At 45.4% G+C, this 19443-nt stretch overlaps 1 protein-coding gene across 1 annotated transcript; it reads right to left on the bottom strand.

The window, feature by feature from the left end:
- Window positions 1–12044: 12044 nt before the first annotated feature.
- LOC115082019 (olfactory receptor 52N4-like) lies at window positions 12045–13007 on the bottom strand. Its single transcript, XM_029586278.1, has one exon. It carries the CDS (start codon window positions 13005–13007, stop codon window positions 12045–12047), a length of 963 nt encoding a protein of 320 aa, XP_029442138.1.
- Between the last annotated feature and the right edge of the window lie 6436 nt (window positions 13008–19443).

Here is a 19443-nt window from a genome sequence, read left to right as displayed (position 1 = left end):
GAACAAGAGTTGAGCGTGGATCTCGAATAATCTTATTGGTCTCAATTTTGGAAGAAGTCAGTGAGGGTTTCACTGTTGGTTTTTATGACATAATCCTTATTTTTTGTGGCATGATAAGCGGTGGGTTTGGACTCCGGTTAAGGTGATGAAAGGAATGAATAGTGAGGAAACGATGTTGGTCTTGTGGTACCAAGATGGGTAGGCTCATTCATGTGTGATATTATTGAGGGAATTTGGGGAGATTCTGGGAACCTGTTAGGAAGCTGGTTTGTGTTATTGTCCATATAAGGGTAGAGTTAACTTACAGAACTGCAATACGGAAGAGCTTGGCCTTAAATTCAGAGTCAAGGTTAGATGAAGGAGATCTGGTGGATTTTTATTCTCCATTGCTATAAAACTAATTACAAATCAATGCATTGGAAAAATAAGTCAGAGTTGGATACTTGGAAGAATACAATTTATTGTTTTATAAATATGAAGTTGTGGTGGCTGAGAAGGCTGGTCGCTTAGCTGCTTGTAAGAAGATGGAGGTTCCTTTGCTTAGTTTTGTTTCTTGATTTTATTTCTCACATGTTTCCTCCATAGATGCTTTTATACCCAGCTTTGTTATGAGTTTAGATTTGGTTTTATTTTTCTGTGTTTATAAAATAATCTTTGAACAACAACAAAAATAGAATTGTGAACTTTAGCTCTGTTAAGAAAGATTAGAGAAGGTAATAGCAAAATGATACCAAGAGCAGAAATCGTTCCAGAGAGAGAACTGAGGGAATTCAGGTTACAGAACTGTCTGTGTAGAGATCCTGTAGGACAGTGGTCCCCATCCCTGTCCTGGGGGCCCCCCAGCCAGTTGGGTTTTCAGGATATCCACAATGAATATGCATGAGAGAAAATGTGCATGTTATGGAGGCAATGCATGCAGATTCTCTCTCATGCATATTCATTGTGGATATCCTGAAAACCCGACTGGCTGGGGGGCCCCCAGGACAGGGTTGGGGACCACTGCTGTAGGATCTCCACTAGTGATTCTGGCTGTGTTAAGAGTAAGAGGGATGTACCATCTCGCCACAGCACCCCCAGGTTGCTGTAATGGTAGGGTCCTGCATGCATATTAGCAGCTGAACCCTAGGTTCAGAGTGGCATTTTGGTTTGGATTTGGACACGAAGGAGCTGATTTTTTTTGCAGTTCCTCTATCGTCACCCAGTATTGCCAGTAATCCTGTGCTGAAACAGGGCAGTAAGTGAGAAGATGAGTCACATCTTTTGATCCACACCCAGTGGTTAGGAAGTAGATATTAGTGCTGCTTTCAGCACTTTTGTGTTTAGTGGTTTTATTTGGGAAGAAGTTTCCTGCCCGTGTGAGAGAAGCGAGGAAGAAAAAAAACATTTCCCTCCCCATTTTTTCAGTTTGATTTTGATCTTTCTGTCTGAAGGATCCCAGTGACTTTTAGAGAGAGGTTGGGAAAATGAAAGAATGCCATTTAGAGGAAAGAGGAGAAATCAGAGGCTCCCCACAGTAGTTTCTGCCAGGAAGAAATAGAAAGGAGAGGTCTGGATATTCTGGAGACAATCACAGGCATTTGGAAGGGAGGATCCATGAGGGAGAGGAGACCCATTCCATTACACTTCCAGCAGCCTAGCAGCCCACTCACAGAAAGAAAGGGGACCACACATACAGATCAGTTTCTGGACTTGGATATGTTTGGTGCCAGTTGTCTACCATTGAACAAGCTGACAGCAAATTTTGAACAGCTTACTCAAGTGTCCAGCCTGATTATTGATTACAGAGGCTAAGAGCCTGACCTTTCACCAACAGAAAGAGACTTTTAACTTGTACCGTGAGCCCATGTACCTAGAGGTCTATCCTTCCCCCACCCCTCCCAAATTCTAAGAATCCATGCCGGTATTTGCTGGAACTTGGCCTGGATTGTGCTTCTTTCTTTCCTAGCCACACACAGAAGAGAGGCGACATCTATTTTGCTGCTTCCACTCTTTATCTCTGTGCTATGTGGAGTTAGGTGCGCCCTTTGCATTATCCAAGTAATCTTTTTGGTTGCTTCTAATATTCTTGGCTAGCTGTGAGTCTGATCAAAAGGATTGTCCCACTATGGTCAAGCCATAATCCGACCATTTCCCCTTTTCTTGAAGACTCAGAATACATCAGGTTAGATTTTCTAGCAATTACCCACACATAGACATAAGAGGAGAAACTCTCCTGTAACTCTGTACTGTAATTATTATTCCTCATCTTTTTTCTTTGTTCCAGTAGGGATGTCAAAAGCAATTAACTGAACTAGAGTCAAGCAGCCTGGATCAATTTCAAAGCAAAAATGCAAAATTTGCCAGGAAATTGCTGGGCCGAAGTATATCAAAAAGTCAGCTGGTGCCATTCTGAAACTCTGCAGCAGTGGGGAAATTAGGGAGCTGTGAACTTGCCTTGGGCATTGAAGGAATGTGGGGGTCAACCACCAGGCGCTTAGATCTATGGTTGGTCAGGTAGGTTTGAATGAAAAGAGTAGTTGGATCACCAGCTGCATCTGGAGCCTGTGTTTAGGATGTGAGGAAACAACAAAGAAATGGATGCCACAGAGAAGTCTTTTTCAATCCTTTAATAAAGGAGACGTGTAGTATTAGTTAAAAACTGCCCGACTCTGGCCGAGTTTCGCCACAATTAGTGGCTGCCTCAGGGGCTACAAACAAACATATAAATAAATGTAATCATAAATACATTAAAAAATCATAAAATCATAAAAAATGCAAATAATGAATGTCAGTCACAAACATATACATATCAATAAAATAGATATATACATATATAAACAAACAATATTTTGAACCTCACAAAAAATTACATAAATATAACAATTACAGAAACATGCTGGCATGTTATTAAAAGGTAAATATTGAAAACAATTTTTGTATGTTACTGATTATGAAAACAGCTATGTTTGCTTTTCACATCAGATGCCCCGTTTTGTGACGTTTCCTTTATTAAAAAATACATAACATCAATTTTTGATTGGTTCAATATGGGGCGGATTTTCAGAGCCCTGCTCGCGTAAATCCGCCCAAAACCGGGCGGATTTACGCGAGCAGGGCCCTGCGCGCCGGGAAGCCTATTTTACATAGGCCTCCCGGCGCGCGCAGAGCCCCGGGACTCGCGTAAGTCCCAGGGTTCTCCGAGGGGGCGTGTCGGGGGCGTGTCGGGGGGCGGGCCCGGTCGTCGCGGCGTTTCGGGGGCGTGTCGGCAGCGTTTTGGGGGCGGGTACGGGGGCGTGGCTACGGCCCGGGGCAGTCAGGGGGCGTGGCCACGCCCTCCATACCCGCCCCCAGGTCGCGGCCCGGCCGCGCGCGGGGATTTACTTCTCCCTCCGGGAGGCGTAAATCCCCGGAGAAAGGTAAGGGGGGGTGTAGACAGGGCCGGGGGGGTGGGTTAGGTAGAGGAAGGGAGGGGAAGGTGAGGGGAGGGCGTTAGAGGATTCCCTCCAAGGCCGCTCCGATTTCGGAGCAGCCTTGGAGGGAACGGGGGTAGGCTGCGCGGCTCGGCGCGCGCCGGCTATACAAAATCGATAGCCTTGCGCGCACCGATCCAGGTTTTTAGCAGATACGCGCGGCTCCGCGCGTATCTACTAAAATCCAGCGTACTTTTGTTTGCGCCTGGAGTGCAAACAAAAGTAGGCTATTCGCGCGCCTTTTAAAATCCGCCCCTATATGCATAATGGGGCGGATTTTCAGAGCCCTGCTCGCGTAAATCCGCCCAAAACCGGGCGGATTTACGCGAGCAGGGCCCTGCGCGCCGGTAAGCCTATTTTACATAGGCCTACCGGCGCGCGCAGAGCCCCGGGACTCGCGTAAGTCCCGGGGTTTTCGGAGGGGGCGTGTCGGGGGCGTGTCGGGGGCGGGCCCGAACTGCGCGGCATTTTCGGGGCGTGTCGGGAGCGTTCCGGGGGCGGGCCCGGGGGCGTGGCTACGGCCCGGGGCGGTCCGGGGGCATGGCCGCGCCCTCCGTACCCGCCCCCAGGTCGCGGCCCGGCGCGCAGGAGGCCCGCTGGCGCACGGGGATTTACGCCTCCCAGAGGGAGGCGTAAATCCCCCAACAAAGGTAAGGGGGGGGTCTAGACAGGGCCGGGCGGGTGGGTTAGGTAGAGGAAGGGAGGGGAAGGTGAGGGGAGGGTGTTAGAGGATTCCCTCCGAGGCCGCTCCGATTTCGGAGCGGCCTCGGAGGGAACGGGGGTAGGCTGCGCGGCTCGGCGCGCGCCGGCTATACAAAATCGATAGCCTTGCGCGCGCCGATCCAGGTTTTTTAGTAGATACGCGCGGCTCCGCACGTATCTACTAAAATCCAGCGTACTTTTGTTTGCGCCTGGAGCGCAAACAAAAGTAGGCCTATTCGCGCACCTTTTAAAATCCGCCCCAATAATTTTGGATATTACCCGTGCTTTTTATTGAAGACGCTTGAGACATTTCTATTTGGAGAATTAGTTTCCCTTAAAGCAGTGCTTTCATTTGTTTTTACTTTGCTGCGTTTTCACTTGCATTTATACTTATCACCACTATGTTCAGTCAGTGTTTTAGAAAGTAGTCAGAGTTGGTGAATAAAATATTCCCCAGAAATAACATCTTTCCCGGTTAAGAAACATTTTAGATTATCAAGTGCTTGTTACTCAAGACTCATTTTATTTTAGCTTTGCATTGGTGTTTTTTAAAGTAGTGGTCCCATTTGTAATCAATTTTATGGGTACTGTCTCCAGCTTGCTTATTAGAGGACAGTTAAAGTATATATAGATTAAGAAGATTTTCCTAATATGAATTTTTATTTTTTTCCCTATGTTTAATTGTTAAACCCCATGTGGTTCTAATTAAAGATGCTCTTAAAGAATCACGTTTACAAATGGCGGCTTAGGAGAGAAATTTAAGAGCTTTGTATTTAACACCCTACTTATTATGTTTTATTAACAACTGTTCTCTAAGATTTTTATATATTTTTTTTATATTTTTATTTTTTTATTTGTATTTATATATCAACTTTATTTATTATTATCTAAGTTTCCATTTTATAAGAATACACAAACAAAGGGGTTTTACAGCCGATATTTATTCCAGGCAATATTTTAACAAAATATTTTTTCTATTATATGGCGCCATTAATAGTACCAATAGAACCATACATATAACCTATTGTACTGTAGGTGTGTTATCTTAATTTTTAATGAATATTTTTGGTTCACTGTTATAAATGAGTTGTTTTGATGTCTTTTAGATATATGTGCACTGCGGATGTTAATTTGGATTTCCAATTTATCATTGTTCTCATATATAAGGTATCATTTTATTTCGCTATGTGTGTAGGTACCTCTGTTCATATTGATGTTGCTCACATGCTCTGTTTATATTGATGTTCATATTGATGTTGTTCACATGCTCTTCTTTTCATTTCCTCTGTCACTTTTAATTAATTTATTGTTTTAGTTATTTTTGTAATTGTTATATTTATGTAATTTTTTGTGAGGTTCGAAATATTGTTTGTTTATATATGTATATATCTATTTTATTGATATGTATATGTTTGTGACTGACATTCATTATTTGCATTTTTTATGATTTTATGATTTTTTAATGTATTTATGATTAAATTTATTTATATGTTTGTTTGTAGCCCCTGAGGCAGCCACTAATTGTGGCGAAACTCGGCCAGAGTCGGGCAGTTTTTAACTAATACTACACGTCTCCTTTATTAAAGGATTGAAAAAGACTTCTCTGTGGCATCCATTTCTTTGTTGTTTCCTCACGGCTTTATTGGATCGCCTATCTTGTTGCTTTTTGGGCCCATTCCTGTGTTTAGGATGGGCTGCCAAGTCCCTTGAAATTGTGTCTAATGAGGGGGTGGGATGCGGGAGTTGTGCCAGGGTACCAAGATCCCCTCTTACTTGTGGGTTTGGGGGGATATTTGGGCCTTGTTAATGTCTCAGGGGGATGATAAAACCCTTCATTGTTAGCCAGCCCTTTCACTTTGGACCAGTTGATGTGCAGCAATCACATGCTACGGGTTTTGGCTTAGCCAGGGTAGCAGCTGCATTTTAGTAGGCACACCACAGAAAATGTTGGGCATCACCCATAATGGGGTGTTTTACCACACACATTAACATTTTTAGCATGTGCACGCTAAAGAAATATTAGCACATGTTTTAGAGCATAGGCTCCTTTATCTAAAACTTTGTCAGCATGTGGACGAATTGTCAAGCCAAGAAAGCTTCTTGAATCTGAACCTGTGAGAGATGTGTGGCATGGGAAGGTGGGTGTGGGAGCTTCAGGTGCAGGGGCTCTGTCTGCGAGCAGCTTGGGAAGTTTCTTCTTAGGACGGAAATTTAGCAGAGCCTTGGAATCCACTTCAGTGCCGAACGTAACCTGGCTCACTTTCCTGGATTTTGTTTCTTTCTTTCTGTTTTGATATTTAGATTTTTCCATTTTTATTCTATTTTCTTATCCCTTCCTTGTCATTGGTGTTTGTTTCAGACCGTTTCCTTTAAAACACCATTTTAATCTCTCCTTTCCACCTCTGTCCCTCTACTTCTTTCCTCCATTGACACTATCCCATCTCTCTTGTAAATGTGCCAACCTTCCCTTTTATTTAGCACAGAAAGCTATAATTGTACCACTTTGTCCTTCCATTAATATTATTTACTTCAGGGGACATTAACACTGCTCTCTCTGCCCCCATCAGCCTGTCTCACTTGTCTTTCACTCCCCACATAATCTTGCTGCTCTCTCTCTCCTCTCCCTTCCTCTCTCTTTCCCTCAGAACATAGCCTGTCACTCTCCACGCCTTGTTTCCCTCCCCCAGGCCTTCTCACACTTCTCTTCCGTAGTCGTATAACCCGGTCACTCAGGGGGATGTCCTGGTCCTGATGGGAGGGATCCCTTGGAAACAGGCAGCTCGTTCTGCTCCAATGCAGGAAGGAAGGGGGCAGCCAAAAATCTTCCACCTGGATCTTGAACTGAAGTCCGTTCCCTTTTTTTAATAACGTTTAACATCGGAGTTCCTCCTTGCAGCAGGTCGCCACCTCCTCCTTCCTGACTGAGGGGTATGGAAGGGTAGGTCTTCCCTAACCCGCTCAGCCCCAGAAGCCAGGTTCCCCGTTCCCGGAGTCCAGGTGGTGTATAGAGTCTCACAAAGCTCCTAACACTAAAAATCTTTCCAATACCCAAAAAACAATCCAGAGGAAAAATCCCAATCAGCCTCCCGACCCTTATCAGCATCGCCGGACAGTATGTGTCTGACTCCTCTGATTGGGCCTGAAAAAAAATCCAACACAAGTAAAGCTCCTCACCGCCTCCCAACTCTAAGTAAAGCGTAAGGGACTGCCCAGAGCCTCTCTGGAGTGAGCTGTTTAAAAACTCTTGCAGGGAGACAGCACCCTCAAAAGGAGGGGCTGCATTTGAATGGTAACCTCCCCCCGTCACGAATCTACACGCTTACAAGCTAAAGGTTCACCTGGGCCTTAATGGTAACAGAACTGCTTGTTTCTTACCTCCACAAGCTGCTTTTCACAGGAGCGATGACTGCACACAGTTTTAATCCTCTGTGCTGAGCATATGATTTAAAATTCACAGCTGTAGTGAGAGGTCATTGGGTTTGCTTAATATATCACCAAATATCTTCTCATAGAAAAATACAAGGGATTTAAGGTCTGTGGCCTATTCCTGGCCTTCTTGAGAGTTTTGAATCCATCTCCTCAGTTTGCCATAGGCTTCCTCCCTCTTTCGAATAAATCACCACGGGAGTACATACGAGAATCTCCTTTACTACTCAGTAGGGGCATAACATTCGTCATAGTGCCCAGTGCCAACTTCCATTGGGACTGGCACCAGCCATAGCATTTCCTACTTCTCACCTACACAGGATCAGAAGTAGCGTAGTAAGGACCCACGTGGGTGGGAAGGAGGAAATGCTATGGCCGCCCCTGTCAACAAAAACAGTAGCATGAGCACGCACAGTGGCACATGAGCAGTAGAAAAGTAAGCCGAGGGCTTGACCAGCCTCAGAAGGAGTATAAGGAAGAGCATCAGGCCCTCCTAGCATTAAAAGCAGCATGGGGAAAATCCATGGGGGCCTTGAGAGCAGAAGGAGGAAGAGCTGTGGGGTCTATATGTAACCAGAAAAGAACCTTTACAGCCCCCATAGACAGAAGAAAAAGGAAGCTCCCATCAGCTATGGGAGCTAAAAGAGGAGGCTGTTCTATGTGTGCCTCTAAAGAGGTGAAAAAATGTGTGAGTGCGCGTGTGTGTGTGAGAGCGACAGAACATGCGCGTGAGATTGAGAGAACGTGTGTGTGTGTGTGTGTGTGTGTGTGAGAGTATGTGTGAAAGCGAGAGAGTATGGGTGTGGGTGTGGGTGTGGGTGTGAGCGTGAGATTATATGTGTGTATGTGTATGAGCAAGAGAGAATTTGTGTGTGTGAGAGTGAGAGCATGTGTGTGTGTGAGAGAGTGTGAAAGAGTATGCTTCCATGTGTTTATGTGAAAGTGAGAGAGCATGTGTGTTTATGTGTATATGTGAGAGAACAAGAGAACATGTGTGTGTGAGAGTGAGAGAGCGTGTTTATGTTTGAGAGTGTGAAAGCATTTGGGTGTGTAAAAAACAGAGAGGAGAATGTGCGCAACAACCCCCTCTGTCCTCCTGCTAATTCAAGATAATCCCATGGCATCTGTTTTTATATCTTTGTTTTAATTATCAGATGTTATTTGGATTTACTGTTTTGAATTATTTTATTGATGTCTGAAAAAATTTTATATGAGTTTTTTGTTCCCATAATATCTTTATTAATTATTCAAATCAACAATAAACAAATACAGTTACAACCCCTCCTATATCAACTAACAAAGTAGTAATTTTATTTTGAGTGTTAGGTGATCAAAAGGCAGGAATTATACCAAGTATATCATACTATCAAACTCCAAATTTCCACGATAACATTGAGATACAATTACAATTTGAATTTTGAATGAAGATCTTTGAAAATTTCCCACAATAAACCTTTGGCTTCATGTACAAGGTTTTAAATTCCATACACTGTAACCCAAATCATTTCTTCTCTCCACATATCAATGCGTGATGGGGTCTGTAGCCAACCTTTTCACATTATACACCTCTTAGCAATTAAGCAACACTTACTGAGAAACAAGCCAAGAATACACAGAGTAGATGAAAGGGGAAAACTCACACAGAACAAGGACTTGTACCATGTGATCCCAAAATGTATCAATAGAAAAGTTATTCTATTCGTCATTTGGTTTAAAATTTTGGTTCGCTTTCTAGGTATGGTCTGCTGTTATGATCTTTTATATTTCATGATTTTACTGACTGATGTTTTATGAGAGAGGGGGATGTTTCTGTTTTTCCATTGTTGTACTGTATACAGAGTCTGGATTGTGGTTTCTAGTTCACATTTTTTTGTCTGCATATTTCTGTTTATGTTTTATGGTGCCTTTATTCTGTATTGGTTCAAGGTTGGTCGTTGTTCTACATGTATGACCAACACGGGCCCTAGCTTTTACAGTCTGGGGTACTGATGCGCAGACTTTAGGGAAAAAGCACAGGACTCCTTCTTCGGCCAAGTCCAAAAGCAAACCACGTCAAGCAGCACAGTCTGAATTTTCAAGAAGGCTCCTCAGCAGTAAAAATATATAAAGCTTGATGGTAAACTCCTCGGAGTGGCAGTTGCTACCCTTAACAGAAACAGAGGGGTAACCTGCATGGAGTTGCTACCATGGGAAACTTGCTGGGCAGACTGGATGGACCATTTGCTCTTTTTCTGCCGTCAATACTCTGTTACTATGATATGAAATAAGATATTCTGCTAGCATGTGGTTTATGTGTAGGGATCTCTAGCAGTCAAGCTTGTTCTGTTTTCCTAACAGGAGGTGTATTGGTGTTTAGGGCCTGGTGTAATAGTTGCACTGCAGGTAGTAAGTGTTATTTTGGCATGGGATTTAATATAATGTACATGTAATTCACTTAACTCATGGCTTTCTAAGGGCCAAGCCCACACCCATCATGCATTACATTAGGCCAAATACTATATGAGTTCTAAGGGTCTATTTGCAGGATCTTCTGGTTGGCATCACAACAGTACATGTAAATCTAATATAAATAGGGTCTATTTGCAGGATCTTCTGGTTGGCATCACAACAGTGCATGTAAATCTAATATAAATACTGTAAGTGATATTTGTGACTCAGAAGACTGTACTTTTCATGTAAAATCTGTTGTTATAAATGCACAGTATTTTGTGTGCAAGGAAGCTATCACCCGGGGCACTGGGGAACATGCAAGGCCTTAAGGTTCGCTTAGGGCGACTATTACTCTTGCATGAGCCCTGAGCCTGTCCTGAGGTTTCTTCGGAGCTTCCTCAGAGTCAAGGCTGGCCGAGACCATTTTTTTCTTGTAGGACCATGCAACAGAATAGAGACTGCCGGGCCCTGAGACTGGTGCCAGTGTCACAGCCATTCTTAAGGGCTTTGCCCCATTCCATGAGGGTCCTCATGGAACGGGTAAGTGGGGAGCCTGGTTGGTTCCTGGCCCCGGCACATTTTTCAGGTTTGGGGGCTGGGTCGGGGCCTAGGTCCATGCAGGTGCACCTCCAACCTGGTCATTCACCTAACGCCCCTGCTACTCATCATTCCACGTCTTCCAGAAATCCTTTATAAATGGGTCGCATATTCCTCCAGGAGCTTGCAGCTTTCTTTCTCTACCATACCGTGTTTGTTTATTTAATCTCCGTTGTTAATCGCTGAACCGCTGCAGTTCAGAGTGATGAGCAAACATTTTCACAAAACACATAGCATCACAAAACAATTTTACACTAAAATTACACTGGTAGTAATTAAAATCACTAACTAATTAAACAAAACATAAGTAATCAGATTGAGAAGCAGCACGGCATACTTAGCTAATGCCAATCAAAAGTCACTTAAACAAAATCCTGTGAAGAGCCTGCTGGAATAATCCTAGGGATTCTCGCTGTCTCCGCTCCTTCACTGGCAGCTGCTGTCTGCACACGCTGACTTGTCATTCAACACTGCATATCTATTTATCTATATTCTGCTTTTTGGCACCAAGGCAGATTACATTCAGGTGCTGCAGGTATTTCCCTATCCCAACAGGGCTCATAATCTAAGTTTTGTACCTGAGGCAATGGAAGGTAAAGTGACTTACCCAAGGTCACAAGGAGCGACAGCAGGACTCGAACGCTGGTCTCCTGATCCATAGCCCTCTACTCTCACCACTAGACTACTCCCCCACTCTGCATGATAATTTAACATATCGGAGTTCACCATTCTCTGGTCATACCCTGTGACCCAAGATCAAAAGTCATCTCTTCCCTCAACTTCTTTCTGTTTCCCTTCTCCCCTTTCAAATTCTCTCTCTCCCCCTCTCCATTCCCATCTCCCTTTCACTCTCTCTTCAGCATCACTGCCCAGTCACTCTCTCCCCCCATGCCTTGCCCTCTTCCCTGTCTCTATCACTGCCTCTTCTGCTTCTCTGGAGTCGCTCTCTGTTTTTCCTCTTCAGTCTCTCTATCTCCCATTACTCGCTGCCTGACATAACGAAGCACCAGCAAAGTTCTCGAGATGCCGCTGCCTCTCCATCCACCCCATTGCCACAGTCTGAGCACCGCATTATGGCTCACACAGCACAGCTTTGAAGACAATGAGGGCCTGACTGCAGCATGGAGTCCCTTAAAACTGTCCTCAGGCTTCTCTGAGATGATCATGGGAGCAGTCCCATTAATGGGATTTTATCAGGACCTGGAAAAGATTGAGGAGCTAGAGAAATGTTCTATATATATAACCAAGAGATCATGTACTTTGGTGGGACTCTTAGGAGCTGTGCAGAGACAGTTTAAAAATAATCGTATTGCTAATGCACAGAAATCCTGATTTCACAGTAAGCATACAGCTCTGATCAGAATGGATGCTAATACATTTCCTGTGCGCGTCTGAAATACTTCAGAATACACAGGAGGGTGTATGAGAAAGAGGTGCCCATTAAGGTTTCTGATCAGAAGTGACCTTTCCCCGACAGATCATCTTCAGTATCCTCTCCTGGATCTGCTTTGTCTTCACCCCATAGATGATGGGATTTACCATGGGGGGGACAAGGAGGTAGATATTGGCCACAGTAATGTGAACAGAAGGGGCCACCTTGTTCTTAAACCTCTGTATAAAAACGGAGAAGAGAGATGACGTGTAAAAGACAGCAATCACGCAGACGTGGGCAGTGCAGGTGCTAAAAGCCTTTGCCCGGGTATCCTTCGAAGAGAGGTTCATGACAGATTTAAGTATCAGTGCATAAGACAAAGCGATAAGCAGCACGTCGAGCCCACCTATGAACAGAGACACGCTCAACCCATACACAAAGTTGACTGTAATATCTGCACAGGCCAGCTTTGCTACAGACATGTGCTCACAGTACGTGTGATGAATGACGTTGCTGTTACAGAATGGCAGTCTTTTGAGAAGGAAGGAAACTGGAGAAACAAGCACTGCACTTCTCATTAAAACGATGACCACCATTTTTGCTAAGAGTGTGTTGGTTAGGATAGCCGTGTATCTCAGGGGGTTGCACACTGCAATGTAGCGATCTAAGGCCATTAGCATCAGGATTCCAGATTCAATACTTGCCAGGCCATGAATTAGAACCATCTGCAACAGACAGACATCGAAATGTATTTCCTCAAGTTTGAACCAAAAGATTCCAATTGCCTTTGGAAGTGAGGAGGTAGACAAAGCAAGATCAATCCCTGCCAACACAGAAAGAAGAATATACATGGGCTGGTGGAGGCGTGCTTCGGTTTTGATAATAAAGAAGATAAGACAATTTGCTATAACTGTAATCACATACATCAAACTGAATGGGATGGAGATCCAAATGTGCACATCTTCCAGTCCTGGAATACCCTTCAGGATGAAGAATGGAGGCTGGAATTGGGTGTTATTGAGAAACAACATGATGCTTTTGCCGTCAGACTTAGTTCCACGGAAGCATTCTTGACCTACACAGAATGCAAAATTTAAAAAGAGGCTAATGAGAACCAACCAAAAGCTAAACTTAAGAAATCTTCAAATTAACAAACTTTGGAGAAAATCTTCCAAAAAGAAGAAATGAACACCAATTCATGTTTCTATGCATTGCATTGTATTAAAGAGTCAAGTTAAAAATGGAAAGAAAATATTCAAAATAGCCAAGTGAAATGCTTTCAGCCTGTTGGTTAGGGAACATCTCAGCTGGAATTATAGAATAGTCTACATTCTGATCATGAGGCATTAGTTCTACGCCAACAGCACCTCTTATTGGTTAAGTTGCTGAAACTCTCTATTTATTTTAAAGGCTTTCTTGCCTGCATAATCCCAAGATCCAAGCAGGTTACAATAAAAACATGAATTAATAAAATGCACACAATAAGTAATATCAAAAATAACCATAAGCACAACATAGAAGCCCTTCTTGTATTATAATCTTTAAATAACCAGCATTGCTTACACCGACAGAGGAAAGCGAGGGTATTACTGCACACTTGTGGGAGTAGGACTTACTGCTGTGGCATAGTTGATGCAACCTTGTAGGTGAATCTACAAGGTTTATGCCAACAGCTGGTGAATGTGTTCTGAAATGGGACAGACTGAAGCTTCACCTCTACCAGCTGTTGTGTGTGCCGGCCACGGCAGGCACTTGACCAGGCCCACTTACCTCATTTGCCTGCTCCAGCTCCTGGTTCCACATCCCTTGCGGCCATGGGCAGCCGCCTGCACACCCGAGTTGCCTCCAGCACTCCAAGCTCCTCCGTGGACCTTCCAGCTCCGCGGAGGGTCTCCCCGCATGGCTCACGGGGAGACGCCACCATCCTGCGCCACGCCACCTCCTAGGCATGCGCGCACGCATCTGTTCATGCTTTAAAGGGGCCACGGCGGGAAACCACCCCGCGGCCCCGGTGGATGACGTCACTCGGTCCCGGTATATAAGGCTGGGCCCAGCCAGTGCTTCCTTGCCTTGGCAACAGGTCTCCATGCTAGTTGTGTGCTTAGTTGCTTGTTCTTGTACTTCGTCTATGTTCCTGGTTCCTGATCCTGCTTGTTCCTGTTCTCCGTCCAGGTACCTGTTCCTGTGTTCCGTGTCTACCCTGCTCGTCTACGCTACTGATTGACTTCTGGCTTGACCCCTGCTTCGTCTGACCACGCTACTGATTGACTCCTGGCTTGACCCCTGCTTCGTCTGACTACAATACTGATTAACTTACGGTTTGACCTCTGCTTGCCTGACCATTCCCGGACTGTCTCCTGGGTTTGACCTGTACCCATTCTACCGTCTATCCTTGCTTGCCACCTGTCTGACCACAGCCTGCTCCATTACGCCCCTAGTGGTATCTTTCTGGACTTGGCCTCTCAGGCTTCGGCCTTCTTCCACCTAGGTGCACCTGTCTTCCCTGCTGTTCTCCATTGGCGCCTGGGTCTCTGGAACTCTGCCTCGTCCAGTCATCCTAACTGCCACTGCTGATCTCTGGCTGATCCTACCATCATACCCGGGAAGTCCTCAGACGGAGGCCTACTTAAGACCAGCCAGCCCCAATATACTAAGAGCCAAAAGAAAAAAAAGTATGTGAGAGAAAAAAAAGTGTGAATGGTCTTCTGCCGGCTATTCTATTAAGTTCACTTACGGGCGGATTTTCAGAGCCCTGCTCGCGTAAATCCGCCCAAAACCGGGCGGATTTACGCGAGCAGGGCCCTGCGCGCCGGGAAGCCTATTTTACATAGGCCTCCCGGCGCGCGCAGAGCCCCGGGACTCGCGTACGTCCCGGGGTTCTCGGAGGGGGGCGTGTCGGGGGCGGGGCCGGAGCGCGCGGCGTTGCGGGGGCGTGTCGGCAGCGTTTTGGGGGCGGGTACGGGGCGTGGCTACTGCCCGGGGGCGTGGCCGCGCCCTCCGTACCCGCCCCCAGGTCGCGGCCCGGCGCGCAGCAGGCCCGCTGGCGCGCGGGGATTTACGTCTCCCTCCGGGAGGCGTAAATCCCCCGACAAAGGTAAGGGGGGGGTGTAGACAGGGCCGGGTGGGTGGGTTAGGTAGGGGAAGGGAGGGTAAGGTAAGGGGAGGGCAAAGGAAAGTTCCCTCCGAGGCCGCTCCGATTTCGGAGCGGCCTTGGAGGGAACGGGGGGAGGCAGCGCGGCTCGGCGCGCGCAGGCTATACAAAATCGATAGCCTTGCGCGCGCCGATCCAGGATTTTAGTGGATACGCGCGGCTCCGCGCGTATCTACTAAAATCCAGCGTACTTTTGCTTGAGTCTGATGCGCAAGCAAAAGTAGGCTGATCGCGCTTCTTTTAAAATCTACCCCTTAGAGAATAGCAACTGCTATTACTAGCAACGGTAACATGGAATAGACTTAGTGTTTGGGTACTTTCCAGGTTCTTATGGCCTGGATTGACCACTGTTGGAAACAGGATGCTGGGCTTGATGGACCCTTGGTCTGAGCCCAGTATGGCATTTTCTTATGTTCTTACCCAAGGGATCAACCTGCGGGGAACGAGGGTTGGTATTGGCAAAGCTCCAGTCGGCCTCCGTCAATCAGCCAGCTCTTCCTACCAATGATAGGGACCGTTAGGGCTTGCCCTGAAGGTAGCGTCAACCCCATCTCAGACCAAGGGTCCACCTCCAGCGCAACACCAGCTGCCTCTCCCGCAGGTAAAGCCCATGAGTTCTTGCAGCCAGCAGTACTTAGGTGGGTTGCTAGGGCACAGGGAAGTGCAAGAGTCCAGAAACACCAGAGCCAAGAAAGGCAGCAGACTAGAGATATGGGGGAACATGCCAATGGTCAGGGCAGGAGGCAAGCAAGCATAGTCAGGTCCAAGGCAATGATCATATCCAGGTGGAAGGCAAGAGTAATCGGATCCAAGGCAATGGTCAGGTTCAGATGACAGGCAAGAGTGTTCAGGTCCAAGGCAAGAAGTCAGTACAAGGAGATCAGGCCACAGGATGAATGAGACACTGAATGAGGTGAGTTGGGCAAGGCAAGACTGGATGAGGCAGGCTGGACAAAGCAAGGCTAGAGAGACAGAATGGGCAAGGCAAGGCTAGATAAGACACACTGGACAAGGCAAGGCTGGAATACTGAAACACAGGAACACAAGAGCAATTCACACTGCTCTAGGCAGGAGATCTGTAGCTGAGCCGGGGTTAGGCAGTCCAGGGAACCTCTATATAGTCAGGGCTTGGTGATGTCATCCTAAGGCACCATGGGGCTTTTCCTGCATGAGCCATTCAAGAGACAATATGCGCTGCATGCGCACACCTATGGAGACCTCAGGGAGGGGCAGGAGCATGGAGGCATTCAGGCAGTGTCAGAGCTGCATCGAGAGCTGGGGCTGTTGGCTTTCGACATCATTGCTGGTGTGAGTTGAATACTGTAATCAATCAAGGCCTACCCCATGGACTGCCAAACATAAAAATAGCCTTAATTCATACGCACACTGAAAGAAAGATGCTCTTCGAGTCCATAATATAGGTCCAGCCACATTAAACATCTTCTCTTTGGTTTCTGCTAATCTTACATGAAAGGAAGGAACATCAAGAAGATTCTAGCTGCTAGATCTTAAGGCCCTTAAATTTTTATGGATTTTCAACACGAAATTAATACAAGCTGGAGTTTCTCCAGTCAGTGAGTAAGGATTTTGAACTTTAGCTGCTAATCTATGGGAAACCAGTGCAAGAGGAGAAGAATTGACGTGATATGTTCTCTAGAGCTAACACCCATCAAAGCCTGAGCTTCAGAGTTCTGAATCACCTGCAAATATCATAGCGCAGAATGTGGGAGCCCCAAGTACTGTGAATTGCAATAGTCAGGACATGGTATATCAAAATCTGCAATGCCATATGAAAATTAGTTAATGATAGACAGGGCCTCAGTTTTCATAATATTCAAAGCTTAAAAAAGCACTTCCAATTATAGCTTTAACCTAGGTTTTCAAAAAAAGTTCAAGCTCCAATCGAATACCTATATTTCTATAATGCTGTGCAATCAGCCTTAAGAACATAAGAACAAAACAAACTGCTATACTGGATGAGACCAAGGGTCCATCAAGCCCAGCATCCTGTTTCCAACGTGGCCAAACCAGGCCACAAGAACCTGGCAATTACCCAAACACTAACAAGATCCCATGCTACTGATGCAATTAATAGCAGTAGCTATTCCCTAAGTAAACTTGATTAATAGCCGTTAATGGACTTCTCCAAGAACTTATCCAAACCTTTTTTGAACCCAGCTACACTAACTGCACTAACCACATCCCCTGGCAACAAATTCCAGAGCTTAATTGTGCGTTGAGTGAAAAAGAATTTTCTGCAATTAGTTCAAAATGTGCAATTTGCTAACTTCATGGAGTGCCCCCTAGTCCTAGTGCCCCCACCATCTCTCACTATTTTAAAGACCTCTATCATATCCCCCCTCTGCCTTCTCTTCTCCAAGAGCTCTAACCTCTTTAGCCTTTCCTCATAGGGGAGCTGTTCCATCTCCTTTATCATTTTGGTCGTCCTTCTCTGTACCTTCTCCAGTGCAACTATATCTTTTTTGAGAATTGGTGACCAGAATTGTACACAGTACTCAAGCCTTGCACATTCCACAATCTGAAATGAAGCAGGACTATTCTTGTCTCAAAAACGATTTACTACCATCAATTCTACCATCAATGCATATCCAGTAGGGATGTGAATCGTGTGATCGATCGTCTTAACGATCGATTTTAGCTGAGGGGGGCGGAAATCTGATCATTTTAGTTTTTTTGGTTAAAAAATCATTTTATCGGGGGAGGGCGGGAAAACCGGCACACCAAAACAACCCTAAAACCCACCCCGACCCTTTAAAATAAATCCCCCACCCTCCCGAACCCCCCCAAAATGTTTTAAATTACCTGGGGTCCAGTGGGGGGGTCCCGGCGCAATCTCCAGCTCTCTGGCCACGGCTGCATTAATAGAAATGGCGCCGGTGGCCCTTTGCCCTAATCATATAACAGGGCAAAGGTAGCGCCGGCGCCATTTTGGTTCCTGGCTCCCGACGTCACGAGTGCAGGAGATCGCTCCCGGACCCCCGCTGGACCCCCAGGGACATTTGGCCAGCTTGGGGGGGCCTCCTGACCCTCACAAGACTTGCCAAAAGTCCAGCGGGGGTCCGGGAGCGACCTCCTGCACGCGGGCCGTATTGCCAATATTCAAAATGGCTCCGGCGCTACCTTTGCCCTCACTATGTCATACGGGCGATGTCGGCCATGCCAGAGGTTCACACGCCGACAGGTAGCCGGTGCACGCAACCTCAGCGCACAATTAAACTCTGGAATCTGTTGCCAGAGGATGTGGTTAGTGCAGTTAGTATAGCTGTGTTTAAAAAAGGATTGGATAAGTTCTTGGAGGAGAAGTCCATTACCTGCTACTAAATAAGTTGACTTAGAAATTAGCCACTGCTATTACTAGCAACGGTAACATGGAATAGACTTGGTTTCTGGGTACCTGCCAGGTTCTTGTGGCCTGGATTGGCCACTGTTGGAGACAGGATACTGGGCTTGATGGACCCTTGGTCTGACCCAGTATGGCATGTTCTTATGTTCTTATGCTCTCCAAGGTGTAGAGGGTGCTCATATGAGGGATAGTTTGATATTACACTCTAAGGTGCAAAATATAGAAACAGGTTGAGAATTAAGAACTTGCATTTTAAAAATGTCCAGTGAATAAATTATTATTGTCTGCAATTGAGTTGTTTGAGAAATACCAATTGGAAATTTTATTTCTTCAGATAATTGTCTTTCTCTATCCTAAATGTATTACCTCCTGAAAAGTAAAAGGGATATTTCCTTTGAAGGAGGGATGGACCCACTTAGAGTGGACCCTTCTTCCTTCTCTGTATTTCTTGAGTCCTCTGTACACAATATTTCCTTGAGAGCTACCTATTGCTTTCCTTTGCTTTGTAACGGGACAAGGATCTGGTTTTTCAAATATTCTGTTATATTTTATTTATTTATTTATTTAACATTTTTATATACCGGGATTCATGTAAAAATTTACATGTCATCTCGGTTTACATTGTAACTCAGAAAACAGGCATGTAAGAATGCAATTACATAGAACAGGGCATAAAAACTTGGATCACAATAAAAGGGGAAAACACATATTTATATTATAAGGCGCATAAAATATATTATAAGGGTCAAGAAAGGAGACATGAAAGAGGAACCATGTTTAGTCTTGCTGAGGATCTATGTACATACTGAAATTAAGAAAAACTTTGAAGTGAGCTGCTGTAGCGAAGGGTTGCTAAATTCTACATGTGGCGTGAGTGGAATAGACTGTAATTTAGCCTGTTGGCTAGTGTGGTGTTGTCGAGGTATGTCATTGTCATAATTGGAAAGCTTGC

The sequence above is a fragment of the Rhinatrema bivittatum genome, unplaced genomic scaffold (assembly GCF_901001135.1).
Source record: "Rhinatrema bivittatum unplaced genomic scaffold, aRhiBiv1.1, whole genome shotgun sequence".
Lineage (NCBI taxonomy): Eukaryota > Metazoa > Chordata > Amphibia > Gymnophiona > Rhinatrematidae > Rhinatrema > Rhinatrema bivittatum.
Note: the sequence above shows the minus strand (reverse complement) of the source record. Positions and strands in the feature narration are given on the sequence as shown.